This window comes from Haliotis cracherodii, unplaced genomic scaffold (assembly GCF_022045235.1).
Source record: "Haliotis cracherodii isolate W230 unplaced genomic scaffold, xgHalCrac1.p SCAF_11, whole genome shotgun sequence".
Lineage (NCBI taxonomy): Eukaryota > Metazoa > Mollusca > Gastropoda > Lepetellida > Haliotidae > Haliotis > Haliotis cracherodii.
Genome location: NW_027266266.1, coordinates 4321250 through 4349116, shown reverse-complemented (window position 1 = coordinate 4349116; position 27867 = coordinate 4321250). Strand labels below are relative to the sequence as shown.

General features: G+C 43.0%; 2 protein-coding genes and 1 pseudogene across 4 annotated transcripts; 1 reads left to right on the top strand and 2 right to left on the bottom strand.

The window, feature by feature from the left end:
• Positions 1 to 127: 127 nt before the first annotated feature.
• Positions 128 to 13665, top strand: LOC139455256 (matrix metalloproteinase-14-like). Of its 3 annotated transcripts, none has more exons than XM_071236810.1 (11): positions 128 to 242; positions 966 to 1074; positions 3000 to 3110; positions 5921 to 6027; positions 8042 to 8267; positions 8364 to 8502; positions 8776 to 8792; positions 9931 to 10074; positions 11318 to 11481; positions 11979 to 12135; positions 12966 to 13665. In XM_071236810.1, the coding sequence occupies exons 1-11, from the start codon at positions 138 to 140 to the stop codon at positions 13238 to 13240; spliced, it is 1554 nt and encodes a 517-aa protein (XP_071092911.1). In that variant the 5' UTR covers positions 128 to 137; the 3' UTR covers positions 13241 to 13665. The 3 variants fall into 3 exon arrangements, with proteins under 3 accessions (XP_071092911.1, XP_071092910.1, XP_071092909.1); XM_071236809.1 differs by lacking the exon at positions 8776 to 8792 and adding an exon at positions 8581 to 8597; XM_071236808.1 differs by lacking the exon at positions 8776 to 8792 and having other exon boundaries at positions 8364 to 8519.
• A 2458-nt stretch (positions 13666 to 16123) lies between these two features.
• On the bottom strand, positions 16124 to 19891 carry LOC139456031 (phospholipase ABHD3-like; annotated as a pseudogene).
• Positions 19892 to 24189: 4298 nt separating this feature from the next.
• On the bottom strand, positions 24190 to 25320 carry LOC139455255 (protein ABHD15-like). Its single transcript, XM_071236807.1, has one exon. It carries the CDS (start codon positions 25318 to 25320, stop codon positions 24190 to 24192), a length of 1131 nt encoding a protein of 376 aa, XP_071092908.1.
• Positions 25321 to 27867: the final 2547 nt, after the last annotated feature.

The window sequence follows — 27867 nt, the reverse complement described above, 5'->3', positions numbered from 1 at the left end:
AAGTGGGTTTACTTTGTACGAAGTAATTGTCAATTTGATTTAAGAAAAGAAACGCTTATCCTTTAGTTTGGCCGAAGTAAACATTTACCATCTCTCCCATAACGGTTCATTTTCAGGAGAAAAACAAGACGGCAAAGATGTCGCATAACAGTTTGCTCCTTTTGGGGATATTTATGTGTTTTTCGATATATGGCATAAACACAGAAATTAGCATAACTGCAGCGGATTATATTCGAGTAGTGGTGAGTCCTTTCCTTCACATGGATCAATTTACTGAGCGTGAATAATGTTTAATTTCTGTTTTAGAAATGTTCGTAAATGCTTCCCTGATATTGCCAGTATTGTCAGACAGTAATGACTGTTTAGTTTTTAACGATTTAATGCACATTATGCTACTTTCCCGATAATTGCATGTCACTGAAAAAACAACCTGCAGCTGTTAATTATATGTTTGTTCGTGCATTGTTCATGTTCCCGAGGCAAGAGAGTTAACTGACTATAAAAGTCCAGTTTTTACCCTTGCCGAACTAGGCTGGAATTATGGAGTTATCTTTTGGCTTGACTAATGAGTTGCGTAACGAAATCGACATCCGGTTTACAAAGCATGTGTACCGACAACTCGGCGTCAACAGATATTTTCCAAATCGTTTCATGTTTTTAATCAATGTGCTAACGTGATTTTGTGCACGTCGCGTTTTATTACAATATAGATCTATTGACTGGGCGCTGCATTTGTTTTCGAAGCAAATGCAGTTTATATGAGAGATAGAATCTGATTGGTCAACATGAGGGACATAGACGGGACATAACTCGTAATAGCCACTGGTCGAGCCCCGAAATTCCAGCCAGGTTCGGCAAGGGTGGAAACTGGACTTTTACGTTAAGTCAGTAAACTCCCTTGCCTCGGGAAGATGAGTTTTTTGTTTCATAGAGGTCAATAATTTTCCCCTTTCTATTTCGCCAAGAACTACCTCTATCACTATGGTTACCTGATGACACGGTTTCCATGGCTTCCTGGTTCATTCCCTGATGCTATAGCAGAGTTTCAGCGACGCGCGCATCTCCAGCTTACAGGTAAGTAATGTATATATGACTGATACTCATAAGGGTCCAACGACTGGGCGTATTAACTCTGATATTTGCACTTTACTAATTATCAAAGCTGGTTGGACAGGCGATCTAATCTGACGTCACAGTGTTAATGGTCAAATTGGTAACGTTACATCATTGGAACAATAAATTCAATGACGAGTTTTTATAGTCTTGACCTATCTAGCACTAAAAACTTACATGAGTAAGATATGGAAAAAACTACATGAATCTCGAATTATTATCAGTAAGGCTCACTAAATAAAGCGACAAAACCCTTTAAATATTCCTTAAGAAATCTCTGCCGAAACAAGGAGTCAAGTGTGCGATTCCGACTATATCATGAGCATGTGTTTATGAATCACTATCAAATAGTGAGGATACCAGGTGTTCGTGAAAAGGTGAGGGTATCCTGCCCCACCCGTCGCACATGCAAAGGCATGTCAATTGTTCACCTAGAAATGTACTCCACATGTCTATCTTTAAAAGTTTTGGAAAGCTTTACTGAGTCCTTGAATGTTGTGACCTTGATCGAACAATTTCTGAGCAAGAGTCGTATGACGCTCTTTGTAATATTGGTATGCATACTCGATTGTACCTCAAACGTTGTGAATTGTAGACACAAATGGCTGGAGCTGCAGGAATATTGCTCGACTTAAAGGGAAAGTTGATAATTGGAAAGTTGAAGTTATCCCTCTTGTCATGAAGTATGGAGAGTTTTGTAACTTTGAATATTCATGCAAAGATCTAACTATGAAACAGATTTGGCGGGCTCACTTGTCTCCTTTATATCTGGTTCATTTGGGTAAATCAAGGGAAGGGAATTGGCTATTTGCTGGTTATTGAGCGATACACCTGAAGCTAAATTTAAACTTCTTCGCAAAATTACCTTGTTTAGACTTTGCCTGTCCCAGCAGATATTCTGATTCATGTGCATAAAGAAACAGATCAGCAAGAAGGAGAACACAATTGGTGCCCATTGGATGCCTTCTTCTTGCCAAAATGTCTAACCCAAACATTTTACACAGACGTTATAAATTAGGAAGTCCAGCGTTTCACAATAAAAATTCTTTGTGAATTTTAGATGGCATTTGCTTTCATGTTTTGACAAACTGACCTGAACCTCTGCAGATAGATATGCAACTGTGTCTATGGTCACCACGTTTTGTAACAAATGCCCCAAGGATCAAGGACTTTATAAAGTTTGTCATGTTGGATAGTTGTGTACACAGTTGAAAAATCAAATGTGTTTTACAGAATTGATCCCGGTTTTTGTCTGAGATTGTGAAAACTCAAGCAAACCCTTTGAGAAATTGGCTACATCACGCAACGTTCTGCTGCTTGATTGCTTGCTAAACGATCCATTACAATAATTCTCATCACTATCTTGCCAACGAGGAATCTGTTTCAGCAGATAATCCAGTCTAACCATTCTCTGACGTTGACGTCTAATATATTGGAGCAAATTCTTGATATTATATATTTATGTGACCATGTATGGGTACAAATAAATAATTAATGATGACGTCATTCATTGTAATGACGTCACATGCGTCTCATGTTTCTGACCGGGAACCCACATTGTAGGTCAATCGATAATGGTTGGGACAGATACTTCGTAATGTCCCCTAGTTATGTGCATGTATTATATATTCAAAGCAGGATAAAGAATATTCATATATTGTTTCATCCCTTGCAATGATAATATTGCAGGGAATATACGACCCACCCCACCCCCATTCGCGACCCCACCCCATCCCATCCCCACCCCAAGCCCCCTTGGTCCTACGGGCCTGCAGTGGAAGCTAGGAACCAAGACATTAGTTATTATGACTATGTGACTATCTGTCTGACTGTGACGCTTTTGTTGGGTCCGGGTCGACTGACGAGGTTTCAATGCCTTGTTGCAGGTCGTCTCAATGACGAAACCCTCAACATGATAAACCGGAAGCGGTGTGGCGTGCCCGACATAATCCGGTTCGTTGTGACGTCATCGAGAATAAAGCGATATGTCCTAGATGGTACGTATAGAATTTTATTTTCTTTATATTAGTATGACGCAATCTCGTATATATGTGGCGTACAAATGACCTCTTGGATATCGTCTCTCAACAAACATGGGGCACGGGTGGGCAGTTGTCTCGGTGCTGCAATTCGCTGTACCGAGTTGCGCCTTTGGCCACCACAGTAACCTATGATTGTGGGCCCGAATCCCTGTTCGCTCTGATTATGTTTCTAGGTTTGTCAGCACCCTGCCCGTGCTTGTTGGTTTCACCAAAGCTGTAAACATCTAAGACCATCAATTTCCTCCCACATTAAGTTGACACGCGATTATATTACTAGAATACTCTTAAAAACGTAAAAGTTGTATTAAACACAACCCACTCACTCACTTGAAAATTAGTGATGGATGGTATAGATGGTTGACTATCATGGATGGTATACATGGTTGACTGTCATGGATGGTATAGATGTTGACTATCATGGATGGTATAGATGGTTTACTATCATCGATGGTATAGATGGCTGACTATCATGGATGGTATAGATGGTTTACTATCATGGATGGTATAGATGGTTGACTATCATGGATGGTGTAGATGGTTGACTATCATGGATGGTATAGATGGTTGACTATCATGAGAGGTATAGATGGTTGACTAATATGGATGGTATAGATGGTTGACTATCATGGGAGGTATAGATGGTTGACTAATATGGATGGTATAGATGGTTGACTATCATGGGAGGTACAGATGGTTGAATATCGTGGATGGTATAGATGGTTGACCATCGTGGATGGTATAGATGGTTGACCATCGTGGATGGTGTAGATGGTTGACTATCATGGATGATATAGATGGTTGACTATCATGGATGGTATAGATGGTTGACTATCATGGATGGTATAGATGGTTGAATATCATGGATGGTATAGATGGTTGACCATCGTGGATGGTGTAGATGGTTGACTATCATGAATGGTATAGATGGTTGACCATCACGGATACACTCGGAGCAGTAACCTGGCTGACTGTGCTTCATCGTCCCCCGAAATCACGGGTCAGTGCTGCAGACAGTCATCAGTACTGACCACAAGATATTCTACTACTTGATAAAATCTTGACGTAGGGTAATGAAGCAATGTTTCCTCTCGGCCCTCCTTTAAGGGTCAACATCGCGTTCTCGGTTTGTGCGACCTCGACCTTTCGTAAACATACAAATATGTTGAAAGTGCGGAAATGCCATGACCCATCAAATGTCGCGATCTTGTATCCCCGTGTTTTCACACTTTCTTCATCCTCTCAGTCACATGACAATGTACATAACAGTACTCCATAGATACGTATACACATCTTTAAGTCAAACTCGTCATTAGAAATGCCGGTATAATATAATAATGTACCTTACTTGTCGACCTTAATTGTCGAGTGGAAGGAGTGGTCGTATAAATCGTCGTCCTTTTACTGTCAGTAGTGAGTGCATGAGTGAATGTTGTCTAATGCCGTAGTAAACTATAACACATCTGGAATTAATCGAATCTGGACCAGACAAACCAGGACAGAAAGTATAACAAGTTACATAGGCAGTATTGCAACCATACAGAGATCAAGTGAACCGCGGGAGAACAGCAGATTCCCGTGAAGATCCGGGTTAGAATTGGTCTTCAGCAAGCCATGTTTGTCTCACAGGATCGGTTGGTCATGCTCGCTGACTTGGTTGATGCATGTCATCATATCCCAGTTGCGTAGATAGATACTCATAATGTCAATCACTGGATTGTCTGATCCAGACTCTTGTTTATAGATCGCCACCATATGTGCAGCGTTAAACAACATTGAGTGAGTGAGTTGGGTTTAACGCCGATTTTAACAGTATTCCAGTTATATCGCGGCGTGTGAGCCAGAAGTGATGCAAGTCTTCGACGTTTACCACTTCGGTAAAACCCACGAGCACGAGTATGGTGCTGACAAACCTAGCAACATAATCGGGGTGAACCGGAATTCGAACCAACAATTATAGGTTTCTGGCTTGCTCAAGGGACGCAACTCGGCACAGCGAATTGCGGCGCCTTAGACGACTGGGCCACCCGTGCCCCCGTTAAACAACAAACAAAGAAAGAAACAAAAAGAGTGAGCATGGTTTTACGCCGCTTTTAACAGTATTCCAGAAATATCACGGCGGGAGACACCAGAAATTGGCTTCACACATTGTACCCATGTCGGGAATCGTACCCGGGTCTTCGGCGTGACGAGCGAAGGTTTTAACCACTGGGCAATCCCACCGCCCCTAGCACGATGAAGAGACAGTATTTGAGGTAGATGAGGTTACAGTTATAGTAGTTGGAGACGTGATAGCACAGACAGTAGCAGATTGATTGAGTGAGTGAGTGTGATTGTACTCCGCTTTTAGCAATATTTCATCAGCAATATGTCGACCGGGGACACCAAAACGTGGATGTTGGGAATTGAGCCAGAATCTTGGGCGTGACGAGCCAACGCCTTAACTATACGCCCCAGGAAAGTAGTACACATAAACACATGAAAAATCTGCTCGATAACCAGCAATTATTGAATTATTTTGTTTCACATTGCCTTTTAAGCTTTTTCTTTTTTTTCGTATTTTTTTTTTTTTTACATATTGTTAATTCCAGAATACGTCTATGACCGCAAATCACCACATCACCGCAAATCTCTACACTTCATGATTCACTTAAATCGGAGCTGCATTGTGAAATACGTCACAATAAACATATGTTTATGTCAAAGCAATCAGTGTGTGATGTAGATGATATAATACCTATTAATAACGTCCGTAAACATTGCCATAGATACTCGATGGAAGCATACAAACCTGACGTACTGCGTGAGAACATACCCGCTCGCACCCGACACAACACATTCCGGGGTGGACCGGGTGCTGGCCAAAGCGTTTAAGGTAATGCGTCTTGCATGTTTAAGGTAAAGCGTATTGCACGTTAAAGGTAAAGCGTATTGCATGTTTAAGGTAAAGCGTATTGCATGTTTAAGTTCAAGCGTATTAAATGTTTAAGGTAAAACGTCTTGCACGTTTAAGGTAAAGCGTATTGCACGTTTGATGTAAAGCGTATTGCAAGTTTAAGGTAAAGCGTATTGCACGTTTAAGGTAAAGCGTATTGCATGTTTAAGGTAAAGCGTATTGCACGTTTAAAGTAAAGCGTCTGCATTTTTAAGGTAAAGCGTATTGCATGTTTAAGTTCAAGCGTATTAAATGTTTAAGGTAAAACGTCTTGCACGTTTAAGGTAAAGCGTATTGCACGTTTGATGTAAAGCGTATTGCAAGTTTAAGGTAAAGCGTATTGCACGTTTAAGGTAAAGCGTATTGCATGTTTAAGGTAAAGCGCATTGCACGTTTCAAGTAAAGCGTCTGCATTTTTAAGGTAAAGCCTATTGCACGTTTAAGGTAAAGCCTATTGCACGTTTAAGGTAAAGCGTATTGCACGTTTAAGGTAAAGCTTCTTGTACGTTTAAGGTGGTACATCTTGCATGCCTATGTGGTGTCTACGTAAATTATCGAGTGCGTGAGTTGGGTTTGAGTGTGTGAATGTCGTTTTACGCTGTAGTAAAGCCAATATGCTTGAATATGGACGAGTAAAAGCAGTGGCTAAAGCACGAGCATCGATCCATGTAATTGAGTCTGACCAAGGCACGATCGCGAAGTCGCAATGAACCAAGCAAATGGGTTTGACCACCCGATCTAGCTTCGTCGACGCTTGCTTCAAACATAAGTCATGGAAGCGATTCTCATCCCTATTCGGGGCAAGGTTACTGTAGTTCAGTTATATCAAAGCTCGAACTGATACAGGTCGTAAACGTCGTCCACAGTGGAGAAACCCATGAGCATGGGTATGGTCCTGACAAACCTGGAAACATTTTCAGGCCAAACCTGGAATGAAACCCGCGACCAAGGGTTTCTTGCTCTGCTGAAGCTTAAAACGATTTGGCCACCATGGCGCCCAAAAGCTGACATTTGTTATTTGGACTGTCTTTATTATTTTAAGTTTTCCATCCCGATTTAAAAGCAGAAAGAGAGGGAGCAGTTTTCGGGGTCAGTGGGAGGGGATTCAGAGATCCAGCTGATGAAGGGAAAGTGTTTTAGTTGACATTTGATAGACATGAACATCAAGGAGAAGTTGATCGGATGAACGACGTTGGTTCGCAGGACCATATCTTGAAGTCATGTCTTCAAGATTTACAGGACCAATACGCTTTACTGACTCATATGTTGGAGACGGAAGTTTGAAGTCTATCAATGACAACGCTTATCATGAAAAGCTCTACAAAGCGTTCGCAGCGTTACACCAGTCTTCAAACTAAACTAGTAATTTGATATCATTACTAACAGAGACACTACCATGATAGGCTCCGTGGTCTAAGGTAGAGCGTCCGCCTGGAGAGCGGAAGGTCCGGGGTTCGATCCCCAGCCGCGTCATACCAAAAGACATTTAAAGATGGTATTTGTTGTTACCCTGTCTGGCGCTCGACATTAAGGGTCTGAAACAAGGACTGGTCGGCTCGGAGACAGTGTACTGTGTCTGAGTGGGGTATTCATGTTAAACTGCAGCATGGTATCTCAGTGTGCTAGCACTATAAATCGGCATCAGTCCGGACTAGTACAAGCAGCCACACACACACATAGACGTGCATGCCCGTCGCTATATAAGTGCAATAATCTTGGACGCGACGTTAAACCCCATTTCACCTCACCTCACCTACCATGATAGGCAAGGCAGAGGTAATCAGAACGAACAAGATTCGTTTTGTTGTGGTCCAGTTTTATATTTATCTCACCCAGATCATTTATTTATTTCTCTCACATCATTATCATCTATGCATAATCATTGTTTCTGTCACAATGCTACTTACGCGTTTACTGTCTAATGAGTGGATGTATATCTACCTGTCTACTATAGATATGGTCCGACGTCAGTTCTCTGACCTTCACCCAACTGCCCCACTGTAACGTCGACATCGTCATCCAGTTCAACAGCGGTTACCATGGAGACAGGGCACCATTTGACGGAAAAGGAAACACTTTGGCGCATGCGTACTTCCCAGGTGACAGCAGACGTGGTCTCAACGGCGATGTCCACTTTGACGATGACGAGCCGTGGACGACTGAGGGAAACATTCCAAACAGTAGGTGGAATAACCAACATATGCCGGATCGAACAGTTTTTTGCGGAAAGAATCCATTACTTTTCCATGAAATGTTTGTACAATTTCTATCTTCAGGGGAGGACATATTCTGTGTTGGCGTCCATGAGATTGGGCACAGTCTCGGTCTACAACATTCCAGGGAGAAGGGCGCCATCATGTGGCCTTGGGTGCGACAGTGTACAGACAGTCCGCTCACACAGGACGACATCAGGGGTATCCAAGCACTCTACGGTGAGTGTACAGCTATCAGGGGCATTCAGGCTCTCTATGGTGAGTGTACAGCTATCAGGGGCATTCAGGCTCTCTATGGTGAGTGTACAGCTACCAGGGGCATCCAGGCTCTCTATGGTGAGTGTACAGCTACCAGGGGCATTCAGGCTCTCTACGGTGAGTGTACAGCTACCAGGGGCATCCAGGCTCTCTATGGTGAGTGTACAGCTATCAGGGGCATTCAGGCTCTCTACTGTGAGTGTACAGCTACCAGGGGCATTCAGGCTCTCTATGGTGAGTGTACAGCTACCAGGGGCATTCAGGCTCTCTATGGTGAGTGTACAGCTATCAGGGGCATTCAGGCTCTCTACGGTGAGTGTACAGCTACCAGGGGCATCCAGGCTCTCTATGGTGAGTGTCCAGCTACCAGGGGCATTCAGGCTCTCTACGGTGAGTGTACAGCTATCAGGGGCATTCAAGCTCTCTATGGTGAGTGTACAGCTATCAGGGGTATCCAAGCTCTCTATGGTGAGTGTACTGCTACCAGGGGCATTCAGGCTCTCTACGGTGAGTGTCCAGCTATCAGGGGTATCCAAGCTCTCTACGGTGAGTGTACAGGTACCAGGGGTATCCAAGCTCTCTATGGTGAGTGTACTGCTGCCAGGGGCATTCAGGCTCTCTATGGTGAGTGTACAGGTACCAGGGGTATCCAAGCTCTCTATGGTGAGTGTACTGCTGCCAGGGGCATTCAGGCTCTCTATGGTGAGTGTACAGGTACCAGGGGTATCCAAGCTCTCTATGGTGAGTGTACTGCTGCCAGGGGCATTCAGACTCTCTATGGTGAGTGTACAGCTACCAGGGGCATCCAGGCTCTCTATGGTGAGTGTACAGCTATCAGGGGCATCCAGGCTCTCTATGGTGAGTGTACAGCTACCAGGGGCATTCAGGCTCTCTATGGTGAGTGTACAGCTATCAGGGGCATTCAGGCTCTCTATGGTGAGTGTACAGCTATCAGGGGCATTCAGGCTCTCTATGGTGAGTGTACAGCTATCAGGGGCATTCAGGCTCTCTACGGTGAGTGTACAGCTATCAGGGGCATCCAGGCTCTCTATGGTGAGTGTACAGCTATCAGGGGCATTCAGGCTCTCTATGGTGAGTGTACTGCTACCAGGGGCATTCAGGCTCTCTACGGTGAGTGTACTGCTACCAGGGGCATTCAGGCTCTCTACGGTGAGTGTACAGACAACAGCCAGGCTCTATATGGCGTGTGTGCCATGATTTTTCAAAGGTAATTTCAGCACGAGGAGCTAATACTGCTACCTGATCTTGATTCCGTAGAATTAGTCTGAGGAACGTGTGCCTTTATCGCGTTGGATCCTCAATGAATTTTGGACATTGACATTTTTAATTTACATAAAACGAATGCCCGCAGGTCCCCCTCGCAGTATTGTCACGACAACCCCGTCTCCACCAGCACGTACAACTACGCCTACTCCATCCCTTGACCCTGACATCTGTAGCGGAAGGATCGACTCCGTCACTCTTGGAGCTGATGGGAAGATGTATGGTTTTAGAGGTAAATGCACTCATAGACATATACGGAGAATGACTTCGATAGCTAGAGTCATGGGGATCTATTGCACGTTTAGCGTGAACGGACGAACATAGCAGACTTTGATTAATTCTTATTAACATCACACTGTTACGGTTTGCGAGTTATTGCACCATTGTCAGATACACAAATTATCATTATAGTGATCTCTATTCTTCTCAGTCACTAACATTAATAGATAACACTATAGTTACCGGTATATAGTATTTGGAAGATCCAGAGAGGTGTTGACACACAGAAGGCGTCAATTAAATAGCAGCGTCAAAAATAACGTCAATATAGCTTTGAACTGAGCTCGCTGACTTGGTTGATGCATATCATCGATCTCAATGGCGTGGATCGATGGTCATGATATTAATCACTGGATTGTCTGGTCCAGACTCGATTATTTACAGACCGCCGTGGGTTGCGTCCCTTGGGCACGCCAGAAACCTATGATTATGGGTTCGAATCCCGGTTCGCCCCGATTATGTTTCTAGGTTTGTCAGCACCATACCCGTGCTCGTGGGTTTTACCGAAGTGGTTAACGTCTGAGACCTGCATCACTTCAGGCGTTCCTCCCACATTAAGCTGACACGCCGTGATATAACTGGAATACTGTAAGAAACGGCGTTAAACCCACTCACTCACTAACTACAGACCGCCGTCATATAGCTGGAATATTGCTGAGTGCGGTGTTAAACAACAAACAAAGAAATTGAATTGAGACCTTCTGTGGGACACAGTCGACTATAAAAGGGATCGGCCGATCAGGCTTTGTTCCCTGCTTGTCTTCATGCTCCGATGGTGTAATAAGAAGCTGTTTCTTTGAGCACTGGTTTGTCTGGTCCAACCCAGATGATTTAGAGAACACAGTGTTAACGCAGGAATACTGCTGACTGCAGCCTTATACAACGATAACCCATTCACTGAGTTGAACACTCGTACATTTATCTCCAGGTTAGGATTATTTCCTTGGGATATCAAAGGGAATGTCTTCCCAGTTGTCACACAGTCGGACGGTGGGGTAGCCTAGTGGTAACAAACGTTCGCTCGTCATGCCAAAGACCCGAGTTCGATTCCCGGTACCACGTGTGAAACCCATTTATGGTGACCCCGCCGTCATATTGCTGAAATATTGTTTAAAGCGGCGTAAAACCATACTTACAGACTCACTCACTTAGTGTCATCATTTAAGCACGTTAAAAGACATGTGATGCTATTTCAGGTAACTTTGTGTACCTGTTTGGGCGTCGCGGGGTTGTCCCGGGTTACCCACGTGTCATCAGCTCTGTGTTCCCAGATGCCCCCTCATCAGTAGACACTACCATAACCCTAACCCTGGCCACAGGAGGGCGTGGCCCCAAGACAACATTCACCTATCTTTTCACGGTATGGACTTGACCAATTAATGTTAGGTTATGTAGTAGCTGGAATATTGCTGATTGTACCAAAAAACAACATTCTCTCATCCACTCGTGAATACCCTAGTGGTTAAAGCGTACGCTCGTCACACCGAAGACACGGGTTCGATTCCCGACATGGGTACAATGTGTGAAGCGCATTTCTGGTGTCCCCTGCCGTGATATTCCTGGAATATTGGTAAAAGTGGCGCAAAACCATACTCACACTCATCCACGCGTAGACTGATACCTTTAGTATCTATAACATGCTTTTTAATGTTCTCTAATGTAAACCATGACGCCATCTATAACATTGGTTTTATTTCTGTATTTTGTATATAAAATTAGCAATGCTAGAAATTAAGATACATGTTTGTAAATGCGTACGCATAAATATTAAATCTGTATTTTGGGCTAAAGGCCTTATAGCGAATACATCTGTCTGTCTGTCTGTCTGTCTGATGGAATCATGCCTGTTGTCTCCAGGGTAACGTGAGCTACATCTACACATACGACGTTAGCCTGACCAGGTTCAGATTCTACAAGGGTCCTGTGTTATTCTCAGAGGTACTGCAGCTACCGACCAGGCGACTAGACGCCGCCTTCTACCTCGACAACGACAACACCTGCTACTTCACTCGAGGTATATTAATTCATTCATGTAAACTGCCGGGCAAAGGAAGTTATACACCCATGTTTGATGTGTCTAGAAATGAAACAAACAAGAAATGGTTACTTGATGGTGATGTATTTGATACAGGTGTCATAGTTGTGTTAGTCGACCTCAGGTTTGCCGCGTTGCGGCGACTGTTTTCAGCCAAGTAACGTTTTGACAACGTTTGTAATTTGGGGTTTAAACCGAATTTTCAAATGTATACTTTCTTTTGCCCGGTGGTCTAGTTTGGTCCTTGGTTTTATTATTTCAACATTTGCATTAATGTTTGATCATTTGGTTCACGGGACCCCTAATCCTAAAAATCAAGAATATGGAACATATTATTCCTGTTTAAATCTTCTCTGCCGAGCTAAAATACATGTACGTTCCTTCCATGCTTGATCAAGACAACAAAAGTGGAACAAAATACTTTCCATAATCACAAGAAATCTCTGCTAAAAACAGAGAACCCTTCTACGATTCTGACTATTAGTGATACATGCATGCTCAATGAGCCGTACATGTACACTCAAAACTTGGGATGGAGCTACGATGAGTACTGTAGGTAGCTTTGTTAGAGCTCCAACAGTGTGTGGCTTTGTTTCCATGGAAATACTAAACGTGTGTGCGTGCGTGCGTGCATACGTGTGTGTTTGTGTGTGTCTGGCTCTTTGTGCTAGTCCGGACTAATGCCGTTTTCATAGTGCTAGCCCACTGAGATACCGTGCCGTAGTTTAACATGAATACTAGTACCCCACTTAGACACAGTTTTCTGTATATATGTATGTATCTAAACTTTAAATTGATCGCCTTCACAGGGAAAGTGTATTGGAAGATGACTATAGACAAGCAAGGCGGCAAAAGAATCAGTTCGGCAAGGAAACTGTCCAACCTCACTCAACTCCAAGGAATACCACCTTTCCGCACTGCTGTGCGCATGCGTAGTGATTTGAAGTATTTATTCTACAACTCCACCTACTTCCGCCTTGAAGGTGAAGGTCGAAGGCGCCGCCTGGTGGGGCCTCTAGACACAGCTTACCGCTGGTTCCGGTGTAGGCGACCCAGCCTCTACCAGCTTCCTCTATTTCCTTAACGGGATCTAACTCCATGCTAAGTCTCGAATAGTTTAGTAGTGGGTTTTAAAAACGCGGTGCAAGACCTGAAGCAGTGGTCTCCGTGCTCGGAATAAAGGTACGGCCAAACCTTTGGTCCAGTGGAACCTTCTCATTCCTCAGAATTCTGTTTTAACATCTATATAAATACTTATGGACATTAATACATATCATTTATTCGTTAATCGGGACGATTCCGTCGGGGATGGTATCGGTCGGATTAATGGAGTTGCATTGTACTCAAAGGATGTATGCATTAGGTTTGTTTTTACGTTAAAGGGCGTGTCTGTTTATAAGACAGAGTAGCAGTCGTATAGACATCGTGTACAATACAGATGAATATCTAACACTATGGTCATGGTAACTTCCAGTTTTAAATTTTATTGTATGTGGAAAGTATGTTTTAGTCTAACCTGAGAATTGGGAAAATGAAATGTACGTGTATTTTTATATTAGTTTGATAGGATACATAGTCAATAAAACACATGAAACTTGAACGTATTTTAAACCTAATCAATAAACAGTATCTCATTTTTCCAAATACAAAACATGTGTTTTAATACTCATTATACCGCCGCGCACGCACCTTTAATTCGGTTTTCTGAGCAGTATAAGCGACAGACGTTTATGAAGGGAGGCGGCGGGGTAGCCCAGTGGGTAATGTGCGCCGGAGACCTGGTTCGATCCCCGAATGTGCGCAACTTTCTTGATGCCCCCACCGTGGTATTGCTGTAATACTGCTTAAGAGTGGCGTAAGACAACGCACATCATTCACTTTGCTCAATAAAGCCAGTAAAGCAAATTTTGAAATCGTTTCCGTCTGGAGACTGCCTAAACATGCTTCAACCAGAAGGTCATGGGGTCGAGCTACATATATGTCACACCCTGGCCCTTCAGTCTATGAAAGTCTCAGGGTAGCCTTGGATGTGCTGGGATGACTACTACGGTAAACTACGATTATAACGAACTCAAAGGGACCACTAACTTTAGTTTGTTATAACCGTAGTTCGTTATAAGCATATATACAGCATTACTATAGCAAATAGTCGGGACAAAAAATCGGTTCGTTATATCCGTCAGTTCGTTATAAGCGTGTTCGTTATAAACGTACTTCACTGTACGTATATGCACCTGGAACATGCATGTCAAATTAAATATGATTTTAATAACAGAGAGCCTATGAACACACAATGCCATTAAGAAAATAGTCAATTGTAACAACTGTTATATTTTGAATAACATTTTCAGATTCACGTACTTTTTTCGGGACGGAACTCAAAGCTTGGATAACTCAAAAGTTATCCCAAATATAACAATTGTAACGCAGAGCCTGTATCAATTTCCTTATGAGAGTCAAATCCTTCATTTTTTGAAATGGTGAAACCAAAATCGATTATCTCATGGGATATTCTGTAAGAGATCTGTGACAATAGTTCTTTGACTACCCTTCCAACTGCTTCATCTGCTTGAATGACATTGGATCACCTGAGGATATAGAGGATTCTTGAACCAAGTCAGCAGGTATTGGTGGCTTTGCAGACATTACTAAAAATTGTAAACTGATATCTATGTCTGACGTAGATATATACATGGAATTTCGGGAAATGCAAAACACAAAATGGCGGTGCTTTACTTTTACCCAGGTGTATATAATGAAGTGTTACTGCACGGCTCCGGGTCGAACAGTGGTTGATAATGTGAGTACAAATGTCAGATCCGGGAATTAAACTTTGATGACAAAGTCCAATTATGACCTGGATACTTGTGGTTAAAGCTGGCCGGTAGCAAAACGGGAAGGTGTGGTATTTCCTCAGAATACTATTTTAATCATTGACACACGTCAGACATGCAAAGTCGAGCGCTGGTTCTTGACATAGGCGTGATTATACATGGCCGGTGCAAGTCCCTGGTCTTACACGTGCCATATGTTCCCATGTATTTTCATGTGAACAATTCACTTGCCTTTGCATGTGTTTGTGACGGATGAGACCGAAGGGGCAGGATACGCTGACCTTTTCGCGAACACCTGGTATCTTCACTATTATAGTGCTTCATTATCACATGTGAACCGTGAAGATCCTGGTTAGAATAGGTCTTCAGCAACCCATGCTTGCCGTAAAGGCGACTATGCTTGTCGTAAAAGGCGACTAACGGGATCGGGTGGTCAGGCTCGCTGACTTTGTTGATGCATGTCATCGATCCCAATTGCATGGATCGATGTTCATGATGTAAATAACTGGATTGTCTGGTCCAGACTCGATTATTTACAGACCGCCGTCATATAGCTGGAATATTGCTGAATGCGGCGTAAAACAACAAACCAAACCAAACCCAAAAAAATCATTATCACATGTCAATGATATTATCGGAAACGTACAATGGACTTAAAACAGACATATATTTTGATTATGGAAATGGTTTTATCGCTCTAATCATACAAATCCTGAAAGATCATGTCGACAAAACGGGGCGTTTCAGTTTTATTGTAACATATACATGGTATACTGAAACTGCGAATGTCCACAGTAACTTATACACGTGAATTGATGCAACTGGTTTATGCAGAGTTAGTGTGGCATTTCCCTATCACTTCTTATCCCGTACCAGTACTAGTTTTAAAGGGGCCTGACCAGCAAACAAGTTTACTGTATTCACTCATCACACTTTTAACTCAGTTTGTAGGATGTATTTCAATCTAAGAGCCGATGGTTACCCACAAAACAAAGTGTCAATGTCCCAGCTTAACAATGCACTCACTACAACATCTAGGCAAGGGCACCACTGGCCGCCAGACCACAGAGCACATACCCCTCTAAATAGTTGGCAATCTGTTGTCAAAGATTAAACAAAACTTGGACATTAATCTATTTCGGAGCTCCTTGGAATTCTAGCACAGCATCGACGTAATCAAGAGCTAATCTATCAGACCACGGTTTCAGTGTCGATTCTTCAATGAAACCACAGTGACCTCCCTTATTTGTTGTCACTAGCAACCAATCGGAAGTCTCTCGAAACATGTTGAATGGTATATATTTGGCCATAAATATTGGATCATCCAAGCTGGTTATACACATGACGGGAACCGATATATTGAGAATATTTCTCATTGGATTCTGACACTTCCAGTACTCAAGGCTGTCCTCATACCCGTAGAATTTGCAGTAGACTTGCTTATCAAAGTCTCTAAAATTTGTCGCTCTGATCGCCGCCCTCATGTCAATTAAATGCGACAGCGTCTTGGCATGTTTCTTCAGAATTTTCTTTAAGGACGAAAGTAGAATAAACTCATAAACATTATTCATTGGCTTTGTAAACACGTCCAAAGCGTCATATCCAGGGCAAATACATACCCCTGTTGCTAGGAGACAATCCGCTCCGTATTCACTCAAATAGGACATCAAAAGGCACGATCCTGCACTGGAGCCTGCAGCGACAATTTTTGCTTCGGGATACTTGTCACGTAAATACTCCACACAGCGCCTCATATCCTTTGCATCGCCAAACCCTTGCAGTTTAGGTGTCGCCAATACGGAATCCCCGTGCCCACGTTTGTTGAATACCACAACTCGGTAACCTCGCTTTGACGCCGTGTGGCAGAGTTCGGCCATATCGTCCGCGCACGCTGATAGACTAGGCAACACAATGAGAATGGGACTTGTGTCTGTAAGAGAGTCCAACTGGTCTTGTGCCCAGTCCAAGGCAACAGCACCATCATCCTCCAGATTAATGTACTCCCTCTTAAAGTACATTTTCACTTTAGGAATCAAAGCCGCAATGAACGTATGCACATGGTTGTTCTGCAGCCAAAATGGCGGCCGGTAAGGGGAGGTAAATCCAGGTTTGGTTTCGATGATATGTCGATGGAGGTCCGAGTCAAGGTAATACAACTCTGGATGGTTGTGTTTGTTGCGGCGGTAGTACCAAGCGACGATTACGAAAACGACGATTACGCCGACGGTAACGACGTACATTGTCTGCGGCGTCAACTGCATTGATGGGCATCCAATCGTCAAGGGTTTAGAGCTGCCAACCCAACCAAAAGAGAATAATAAAGATTGGTTAGTGTGTAGGACGATTTTCGAAATATAGTTATACCATAAAGCTCAATATTGGCATAACACATTAAATGAGTGAGTGAGTGAGTATGGTTTTACGCCGCTTTTAGCAATATTCCAGCAATATCACGGCGGGGGACACCATAAATGGGCTTCACACATTGTACCACTGTCGGGAATCGAGCCCGGGTCTTCGGCGTGACGAGTAAACGCTTTAACCACTAGGCTACCCGACCGCCCCTAAAACACATAAAAAACACATACCCATAACTGATGCTATATATGCTTTGATTCCTGAATATGAAACAGTATCTTGAGGAGGTATCCTCAGCGACATGAAACAGCGTAACGTTTTGACAAGGGGGTCTCAATGGACCGCAGCTAGCATTCAGGTCAATAGGTGTTGACAACGATGAGCAGTGTACTGATGTCACTTATAGTGTGTACTTGTGGACATTTGTCACGTACACTTTTAAAGGTAACTGCAAAGGACATTTTACATGCCTAAACCCCTACTCGGCAAACACAGTTTTATTCATATTTTACGTCAAACATTTATCTGCAAGATCTATTGCACCGAAGACCTACGGCGACAGAGCTTTCCAGGAAGCCGCACCTGTTCTGTGAATTACCTTCCATTTGTCATCAGAAACTGTGACAATCTGAACTCATTGAAGACAAAATTTATGTATGACCGAAAGTGCTTAAGAGCATAAGTTTCGCTGTATAACGACATATTTCATAAAATGTCAACGAGGTATGTGAAAAAGTGCAGACAAGAGTATATTAACTTCAGTGAACTATATAACCTGTCGATCACTGTTTTTAAAGGGTTCACAACAATATTAGTGTTTTTTTTAGAAAATGCGTTACTTCTTCGGCAATCTTCATTAATTAAAACGCGGATGAATACGTATTTTCAAATTTGATTAAGGAATAATGGAGTTTATGTGCAGTGAGTTGAAAAGATTGTAACCCTGCAGAGCCCTTCGCTTGGATGAAGTCGGCTGGCAAGAAAAGTGAAACAGAAGGCTGTCACTTCCCACTCGAAACAGTGTGATTTTGCATCAAAATGTTAATACGAAATGTAGATTATGCAATGAATGTAATGAGATTGTCCAACACATTGTTAGTGGATGTCCAGCTTAGTGTCTTAAGCGATCCTTTTATTACCTTCTCCATGCTTGTGGTTTTAACACATCCATGGTACGACCCAGAATATGTAGAGGGTGCCATGGAAAATGATAAATATATATTTCTTTGGAATTGACCCGTATACAGACTCAGACCTACCCAGGACAACAAAACTGATCTTGTCCTTTTTGATAAATCCAATGGCATAATTTGTATAATTGAGTATTCTGTCCCTTTTGACACAAATGTGATTGACAAGATTCAGGAAAAACATGGCAAATATGCAGGAGGATGTCTCATCGTACCGGATGCCCATTCTCTTCTGGCTGACCAGAGGCATATTTCCAACAAGGAGACACCACATGTGCCACTTGTTGTTCAATGTGGGGCAGGACAGAAGCCCCAGAAACTCCTCGGAGCTGCCGAAAGAGTCCACCCGTCCAACTTCACTGTGGGCGGATGAGTGAGTGAGTGTGAGTAAATATTATTTTAAGCCGCACCAATTCTGTTGCAGCTATTGGCGCCTAGATATACTTGAATTGCTGACGTGTTCGATTAGTGACACGCATGGCCCATTGTTCCAGGTGCTGCATCTTATTCATACAGAGTTCATACATTTTCCCACCAAGACTTCGAATCCCGGTTCGCCCCGATTATGTTTCTAGGTTTGTTAGCACCATACCCGTGCTCGTGGGTTTCACCGAACTGGTAAACGTCTAAGACCTGCATCACTTCAGGCTTTCCTCCCACATTAACCTGACACGCCACGATATAACTGGAATACTGTTAAAAGCGGCGTTAAACCCAACTCACTCACTCACTCCCACCAAGACAACATGCTAGGAATCCTTTATATGGCTATAATCTAAAACAGTTCGACAATATTCCAGCCATAATATATTATTTAATATCTAAACTGCTTGGCAAAAGAATGTATACACTTTAAAAATTGAATTTAAACAAAAAATTACCAAAAAGGTTACTTCGCGGAAAAGGTGAAAAATTGTGATACACGTATCAAATATATCACCATCGAATAACCATTTCATTTTTGTATCATTTTAGCCACCATGAAACATGGGTGTATATTTCTTTTGCCCGGTAGTTTACTTTGATGAAAATACGTGGACAACAAGTAAAGATACCAACCTGTATCTGGAATAGACTGGTTTGGGTTCAGCTGTCACACCAACTGTTTATATCACTCAATATCTGGTGGTGTGACTCTCTTGACTTTGGCATCTCATTGACCGATGGACAGGCAAGAGTGACGACAGCATCAGATAGTATTTGGACTGTTGCTTGTGTGAGATAACACGAAACTGGGCAACGATTGAATGTGTTGTACCTTCCCACCAGGTTGTAGCTAGCCATCAGTAACTTAGTGTAGTGGTCCGCGTATCGTATGACGTTCAACCTTTCCCCCCTCATGATCACGACATATGCGGGGGACACCAGAAATGTGTTTGACACATTGTACCCATGTGGGGAATATCACCAAGGTCAAAAGCGTGACAGGCGAATACTTTAACCACTTGGCCACCAACGCCCCACTGTATTTGGAGATTACAAAGCTGAAATAAGTTTTTATGAGCATTAAAACTTTGAAAACAAGAGATTCAAAGTTGGAATAGGAGTTCACCCTGTTCAGCTTAGTCAACCTGTTCATGCATATAACCTATACGCGAGGTGAGATGAAATGGGAATTAAAGTCGCGTTCAAGATTATTGCTCATATACAAGCATAGCGACGCGCGCGAGTGTGTGTGTGTGTGTGTGTGTGTGTGTGTGTGTGTGTGTGTGTGTGTGTGTGTGTGTGTGTGTGTGTGTGTGTGTGTGTGCTTGTGTGCTTGTACTAGTCCAGGTGTAGTGTGCTAGACCACAGACATACAATGTGTCCATTGATACCCCACTCATACCACACTATATTGACTCCAAGCCGGCCAGTCCTTGTTTTCTCCTTTTTATGCCAAACGTCAGGCAGCGTCACAACAAATCCCTTCTTTTAACCTCTTTGGGCATGACGCGGCTGGGGATTGAACCCCAATGTTCCGAGTCTCCACTAGATCACGGAGGCGGTCATCTACACATGAAACAGCCTTCCTCATGAACAGGGGAAAAATTATAAAATAAATGTTTTCAGTTCAAATTTCAGTAATTTCCTTTCATAAATGTGGCAATATTACAGTTAGCTTTGAAGCTAAAACGACTTGTGGGGATGGACAATTTTGTTTAGTGGGACTCGGGGTTGGGTGTATTGGAGTCCTAAACCACGGCTTGGAGGAAAGCTCAGGTAATTGATAGTGTTAAGAACTGGAGGAGAAGCACATTGACTGGATGAGAAGCACATTGACTGGATGAGAAGCACATTGACTGGATGAGAAGCACATTGACTTGGATCAGAAGCACATAGACTGGGTGAGAAGCACATTGACCGGATCAGAAGCACATTGACGTGGGTGAGAAGCACATTGACTGGATGAGAAGCCCGTTGACTGGATGAGAAGCCCATTGACTGGATGAGAAGCCCATTGACTGGATGAGAAGCACATTGACTGGATGAGAAGCACATTGACTGGATGAGAAGCACATTGACTGGATGAGAAGCACATTGCATGGATGAGAAGCACATTGACTTGGATCAGAAGCACATAGACTGGGTGAGAAGCACATTGACTTTGATAAGAAGCACATAGACTTGGGTGATGGTAAGAAAAAGACAACATGTGGATTGTGGTATACTACATGTGTCGCCTTGTGTCTTCACAATGAAGAGCACCATACAGTTGTTCTACAACAGTTTACTGTTCATGTTTCATCTGCCAATCTGTCACCGTGTCCAGGTGTCCAATCAGGCAGCTCCATGAGTAGTAAGGAACCGTTATGATACCCCCTCTCTGAACTTTCCCTCCGACGTGAAATGATAAAAAGGTACGTATCTCAATTTTACCCTCCGCTGCGGCCAATTATGCCCGGTGATTAAAAAAATACGACTACAATTGCATATTCATAAAAAAAACTAAGGTCAGCTTGATCTATCTTCAGCTTAATTAAAAGCTCGTTTCCTAGGCAAAGTGTCTCGATCTACGTCATAAAGTAATTTAAAGATTGGTACCCAGTGTTTCACACTCTTTAACGTGTCATAAAATAAGTTCCAAAATCAGTGAAAAACATTTTTTGTATTTATTTATTTATATTTCATTTCGGTCGCCCCCTCTGTTGCTGGTTGAGCTTGGAGATGAGAAACACATATAAAAAAAAATGGATGGCCTAAGTGGCAACATCATCAGATAGCATTTGGACTGTTGCCCTGTCAAAACACGCGATACCTGTGAGGTGGGGTTGGTTGACGTTGACAAGCTCAGTCGATCGATAAGCAACACAGGACAAAGAAATATTTTCTATAATATACACGAGGAAAAGTAAGTATCAAAATGAAAAAGTCAGTTATTATTCACAATACATGGGCTGATAAGTACTTATCGATCGATTGGAATCAGGTGTATGCAATTTTCAACAGGGGCATAGGTTTCATAGGTTTGCCAGTCCACTGTGGTTGAATGAACTCTAAGAGGTGCCACTGCACGTGCCGACGGTTGAGGTAAATGTGCTCTTTAGCCTCGAGCACATGCCTTAAACGGGTTTTGGACATTCATCTCACACGATTAACTACACACACAAACACACACACACACACACACACACAAACACACACACACCATCCTTCTATCTCCCTATCGACTGTCGACTGTCCATTGTCTTCTCTTTTCCTTCCTTATATTTCAGTTTTTACCGAAAAATCCAAAACTATTTCTGTATTACAGTGTCGTATGAATAAAAAACAAATAAACAAACAAAAAATGTTTTCGGAATTCCGAGTAAGAATTACTCATCAACAGCTTATACTTGTCATGAGAGGCAACTGAATGGATCGGGGGGTCAGGCTCGGTGACTTGGTTGATGCATGTTATCGTATCCCAATTGCGTAGATCCATGCTCATGATGTCAATCACTGGATTGTCTGTAGGAACACAGAGTAAGCGATGCTTACCCTTCTTCTATTAGTATGCATACAGATAGATAGTCATGATGTCTAATCATCTAAATGGCTGATGTTTCATCGAGATGTGTAAATCCTTCTCGAATGATGGAGAGAGTGAAAGGCATTTTTTTAGCACAGAATGTCTCTCGCCCATGCTTACCATTTGATTGGATGGCTATTTATAGCGTCATGTCTTTATCATAATAGAATCTGAATGGAGATAAAAATGCTTGAAAATCGAGGATGTGAATGTCCAGCAACATCCTCTGTGACCGAGGGCACGGGTGGCCCAGTCGTCTAAAGCGCCGCGATTCGCTGTACAGAGTTGCGTCCCTTGGGCACTCCAGAAACCTATGATTGTGGGTTCGAATCCCTGTTCGCCCCGATAATCTTTATAGTTTTGTGAGCACCATACCCGTGATCATGGGTTTCACCGAAGTCGTAAACATCTGAGACCTGCATCACTTCGGGCTTCCCTCCCACTTCAAGCTGACCCACCGTGATATAACTCGAATACTAGTAAAAGAGGCGTTAAATCCAACTCACTCACTCATTTCTTTATGACTGCCTATTGTGTATAATGGAGCCTAGGCATGGCCACCCTGTGTTTTAGGGCATGATGACACACAATCAGCAGGTCACACATAGTACACGCTAAAATACAAGCGACAAACACCTTTCCATGGTCATAAGAAATCTCTGCTGGAAACAATTTACGATTCCGACTCTATATTGAACATGTGTTTATGAATCACTATCAAACAGTGGTATTTTAAGTTTACACGATCTAGGGCTCTTCCATTGGACAAGAGGTCGGTCACATGACAGCGAAATTGACGATCATGACTGTATTAACGATATAATTTGACGTTCATACGTTTTTGACGAGACCGTGTTCTTGAAATGACGTAAACACTAACGGACTACATCCACATTCTTGGGGAAACCCCTGGGAATTCCCAAGCACGAATACATACAGAAGCGTTCTATCTGATCAGTTAGACCCTTTAATCTTGAACTCAGCGTTTTAGTATACATTGGGAAACGTCAGAATGTTTGACTGCATGATCGTTCACGAATATTCTAGCTACGATCGTTCCTAGAGAAGAAAATGAAGAAATGCATATCCAAACTATCGTAGTATCGATTAGATCAATGTCTAGGCTGACAGTGACCGTCTCCAGCAATCTTTGAATTTCCCTTAGTGTCTATTTGACACATCTTTAATCACCTTCAATGATCGGCCAATTCATCAATCATGACTAAAACATGTAACCTCCACAAATAAGTTGAACCTTCTGTGCTCAAGTCCAGAAATAACAAAGAGAGAAGGAAAAGGGAAATAAAAAATAACAATTATCATATAAGATTTGACTCTTTTGCGCTTATGGAGGTGTAAACATGAAAAAGGTATGCACACTGTAAATTTGCGTATAATAAATATCTCAGAAAACAACACAAAATCAGTGACATCGTTCGTAATTATGCAACACAAGTCCCGTCCATTCCGTTATCAGTCAATCAGCTTGTCCGTTACTGGACGTGATCTTTACTTTGGCTTGTGAATGTGGTCCAACGGAATCACTTTAAATTGGTATATGAAAATTTCTTTAAACGTTCGTACATCTATCATGAAGCAGAGGACAAAATTAAAAAGAAGTAAAAGGTGCACTTTTTAAAGTTCAGAAAGTTGACCTATTTCACCTCATCTCAGCTCCTTGGAACTCCAGCACAGCGTCAATGTAATCGAGAGCTATTCGGTCAGACCAAGGCGTCAGTGCGGATTCTTCGAGGAAACCACAGTGACCTCCCTTGTTTGTTGTCACCAGCAACCAATCAGACGTCTCTTGAAACAAGCTGAATGGTATATTCCTGGCCAAAGCAATGGGATCGTCCATGCTATTTATGCACATAACGGGAACCGATATATTCTGAACATTTCTCAGTGGATCGTTATGCTTCCAGTACTCAAAAACATCTTTATACCCGTAGAATTTGCAATAGACATTGGTATCGAAATCAGTGAAACATCTTGATCTGTATGCCGCATCAAGATCCAGCAACGGCGATAAAACCTTGGCATGTTTCTTCACGATTTTCTTCATGGACGATAGAAGAAGAAATTCGTAGATACAATTCAACGGCCTTGTGAAGAAGTCCAGGGCGTCAAATGCTGGGCATATGGCGACACCGGTTGCCAGGATACAGTCAGCTCCATATTCACCTAGATAGGAGGCAAGAAGGCCCGACCCTGCACTGGAGCCTATAGCCACAATTTTTGCTGCGGGGTACTTCTCTCGTAAATATTCCACACAGCGTCTCATATCCTTCGCATCACCAAAGCCTTGCAGTTTAGGTGTGGCCAATACGGAATCCCCGTGCCCACGTTTGTTGAATACCACAACTCGGTAACCTCGCTTTGACGCCATGTTGCAGAGTTCACCCATATCGTCCGCGCTCGCCGTCAAACCAGGCAACACAATGAGAATAGTATTTTTGCCTGAAAGACGTTCTGAGCCGCTCTGTGCCCAGTCCAAAGCAACTACACCCCCGTCTTCGAGATCCATGTACTCTCGCTTGAAAGTAACTTTGGTCTTTGGCACCAAGGTTGCTATAATCGTATGTAGATGGTTGTTCTGTAGCCAAAATGGCGGCCGGTAAGGGGCGGTAAATCCAGGTTTGCTTTTCAAGATGTGTCGATGGAGATTGGAGTCTCGATTTTGGAGTTTTGGAAGGGTGTGCTTGTTGCGGCGGTAGTACCATACAACGACGCTGACGATGGCAACGACACTTCCTGAAACGACGTACGTGACCTCTGAAGACAGCTGCATTTTTCACAGTCGAGAGGTTTCAATCGCTATGATCCTTCAAGGCACGTAATTGCCTGCAAACAAAAGGTAAGACGTTCACATAATAAATATTTTCCTTTAAAACGGTTTTATAGTACTTGCCCACTGAGATACTCGGCTGCAGTTTCATATGAATACCCAACTCCGACACAGTATACTGAATCCCAGCCGACTAGTCCCTGATTTAGCTCCTTGGCTTAATGGCCAGCGCTAGGCAGGGTAATTACAAATACCGTATTTTAACGTCTTAACGGCCTATATATTCGGCTGTTCATAATCAGTCAGAGATGCAATACAAACATTATTCTCTGTAGTCGTAGTCGTTCGTATTTGTCACTAATTTTGCCTCTTTAAAAAAGTATGGCATAGTCGGAAATATATTTGTCTGGCCAAGTTCAGCCAACGTGGTCGGCGGTCGATGGCTCTGACGCACTCTCCCAGGTCATTGGCCATGGCATTCTATCGATGTTATCGGGCCACGGGTGGCCCAGCCGTCTAATGCGCCGCGATTCGCTGTGTAGAGTTGCATTTCTTGGGCACGCCAGAAACCTATGATTGTAGGTTCAAATGTTTCAAGGTTTGTGAGCACCATACCCATGCTCGTGGTAAACTTCGGGCTTTCCTCCCGCATTAAGCTGACATGCCGTGACATAACTGAAATACAATTAAAAGCAGCGTTAAACCCAACTCACTCACTCACTATGGATGTTGTGCTGCTGGAGGTGAGCATTGACGATTCGTGGACGGTAAGCACGGGCGTTGTCTTTCTGAAAGACAAAACGTCGATCCACACGACTTGAAAACGGGATCGACAGCAAAGGGTGTCAGTATGTTGTACCGATAGTACTGTCTAGTCACCTTTCCTTGCACAATATAGAGTGGGCTTCGCTCCGTCATGGTGATGCCACCCCATACCATAACCGATCCACCGCCAAATCTGTCATGAGGTCTCAGGTTGACATTGGCTTGACGTACATTTCGACGTCACCAGACACGACCAAGCTTATCAAGGAAGTGCAAAGTGAATCGGGACTCGTCTGAAAACATGACACGTGACAGACGATTACCCCGATGTCGAGGTTGTGTACATGGTTGGCGTCTGTTGGTAATGGGCGGCACAACACGTGGACGTAGAGCATGGAGATGAGCTGCTATAGACGATTTCTAATCGTCTGACCCGTAACCCGTACTCTAGTAGCCTAATGAGAGCGTGCAGCAATTTGATTCGCCGTTTGAGCTCGTTTTCGTAAGCCTCCGATCAAGCGATACTGTACTCTTGTCGTTGACCTAAACGGGGTCGATCGTCAACATTTTGGGTTTGTTGGTACCTGCTCCATTGCCTGCCAATCACAGACAGTGGAACATAGAACGTATTGGCCACTGCACGCTGGCTTCAGTTCCCAGCATGACAATAGTCCGTAGACGCCCCGCGCGCTGCAGCTACAGATGCCACATCACCAGTTATTACACACACATTGAATGACATCAAGTAAATCACAACTGTATGAATAGCACTATCTATACGAATGACAGACATTTTGATCCACAGAGAAAAATCGACCTTCCTCGAAAATGGCAAAATCAGGAATGACAACCTACGTACGTGTGCGGCTCTACTGCTTGCGGCACGTGCAAGCAATGGCATGTATTTTGGTGTTAAGTTTTACGGACATAAAAGATATTTTTGTCATCAGGAACAGGTCATTAAAAACCATCTAAAAGAGTACTTTACCTCAGTAATAAAAATATTGCACACCCAGAGGGATATGCTGGGTGTGCTGTCAAAATGTGAAAATAGAAACACCATTGTTTGACTACTTTGAGAGAAGGGGAAGCGTGTTGAAGCAGTGACCCAAACTATATTCTTTCTCAAACAGAGTAATCATAACAATATTGCATTAGGTGAAATGTCATGTTGAATAATTTGATATGCAGTAACTACGTTTATAACGAATACGCTTATAACGAACTGACGGATATAACGCAATGTTGTTTTTGTCCCGTCCATTTGCTGTTTATACGTTGTATATATGGTTATAACGAACTACGGTTATAACGAACTATAATTAGTGGCCCCTTTGAGTTCGTTATAACCGTAGTTTACTGTATACCTTGATTGGTTTTCGCTATGCACTGCAGAAAGTGCCCCGTGAAGAACTGTGTTACAATTGGTCTTTATCAACCCATGACTGTCCAGAGTCGATTATTTACAGAACGCCGTCTTATCGCCGAGTGCGGCGTTACACAACAAACAAGAAGAGTGGAATGTGCGATACGTGAGTGATACGAACCTGTATCTAGGACAGTAGCGCCGTGTTTCAGCCCACACCCTCACATTAACGTTTATATCAGGCAATATCGGGTGGTGTGACACTGTTCACTTTGGCAGCTCATTGACCCATGGACATGGACAAGTGACAACAACATCAGATAGTACATGGACTGCCAGCGGCACGCGTGAGGCGGAGTGTGTTTACATTGACAAGCTCGGTGTAGCGACTTATTTCAAGAAATAACTAACAAAGTTAA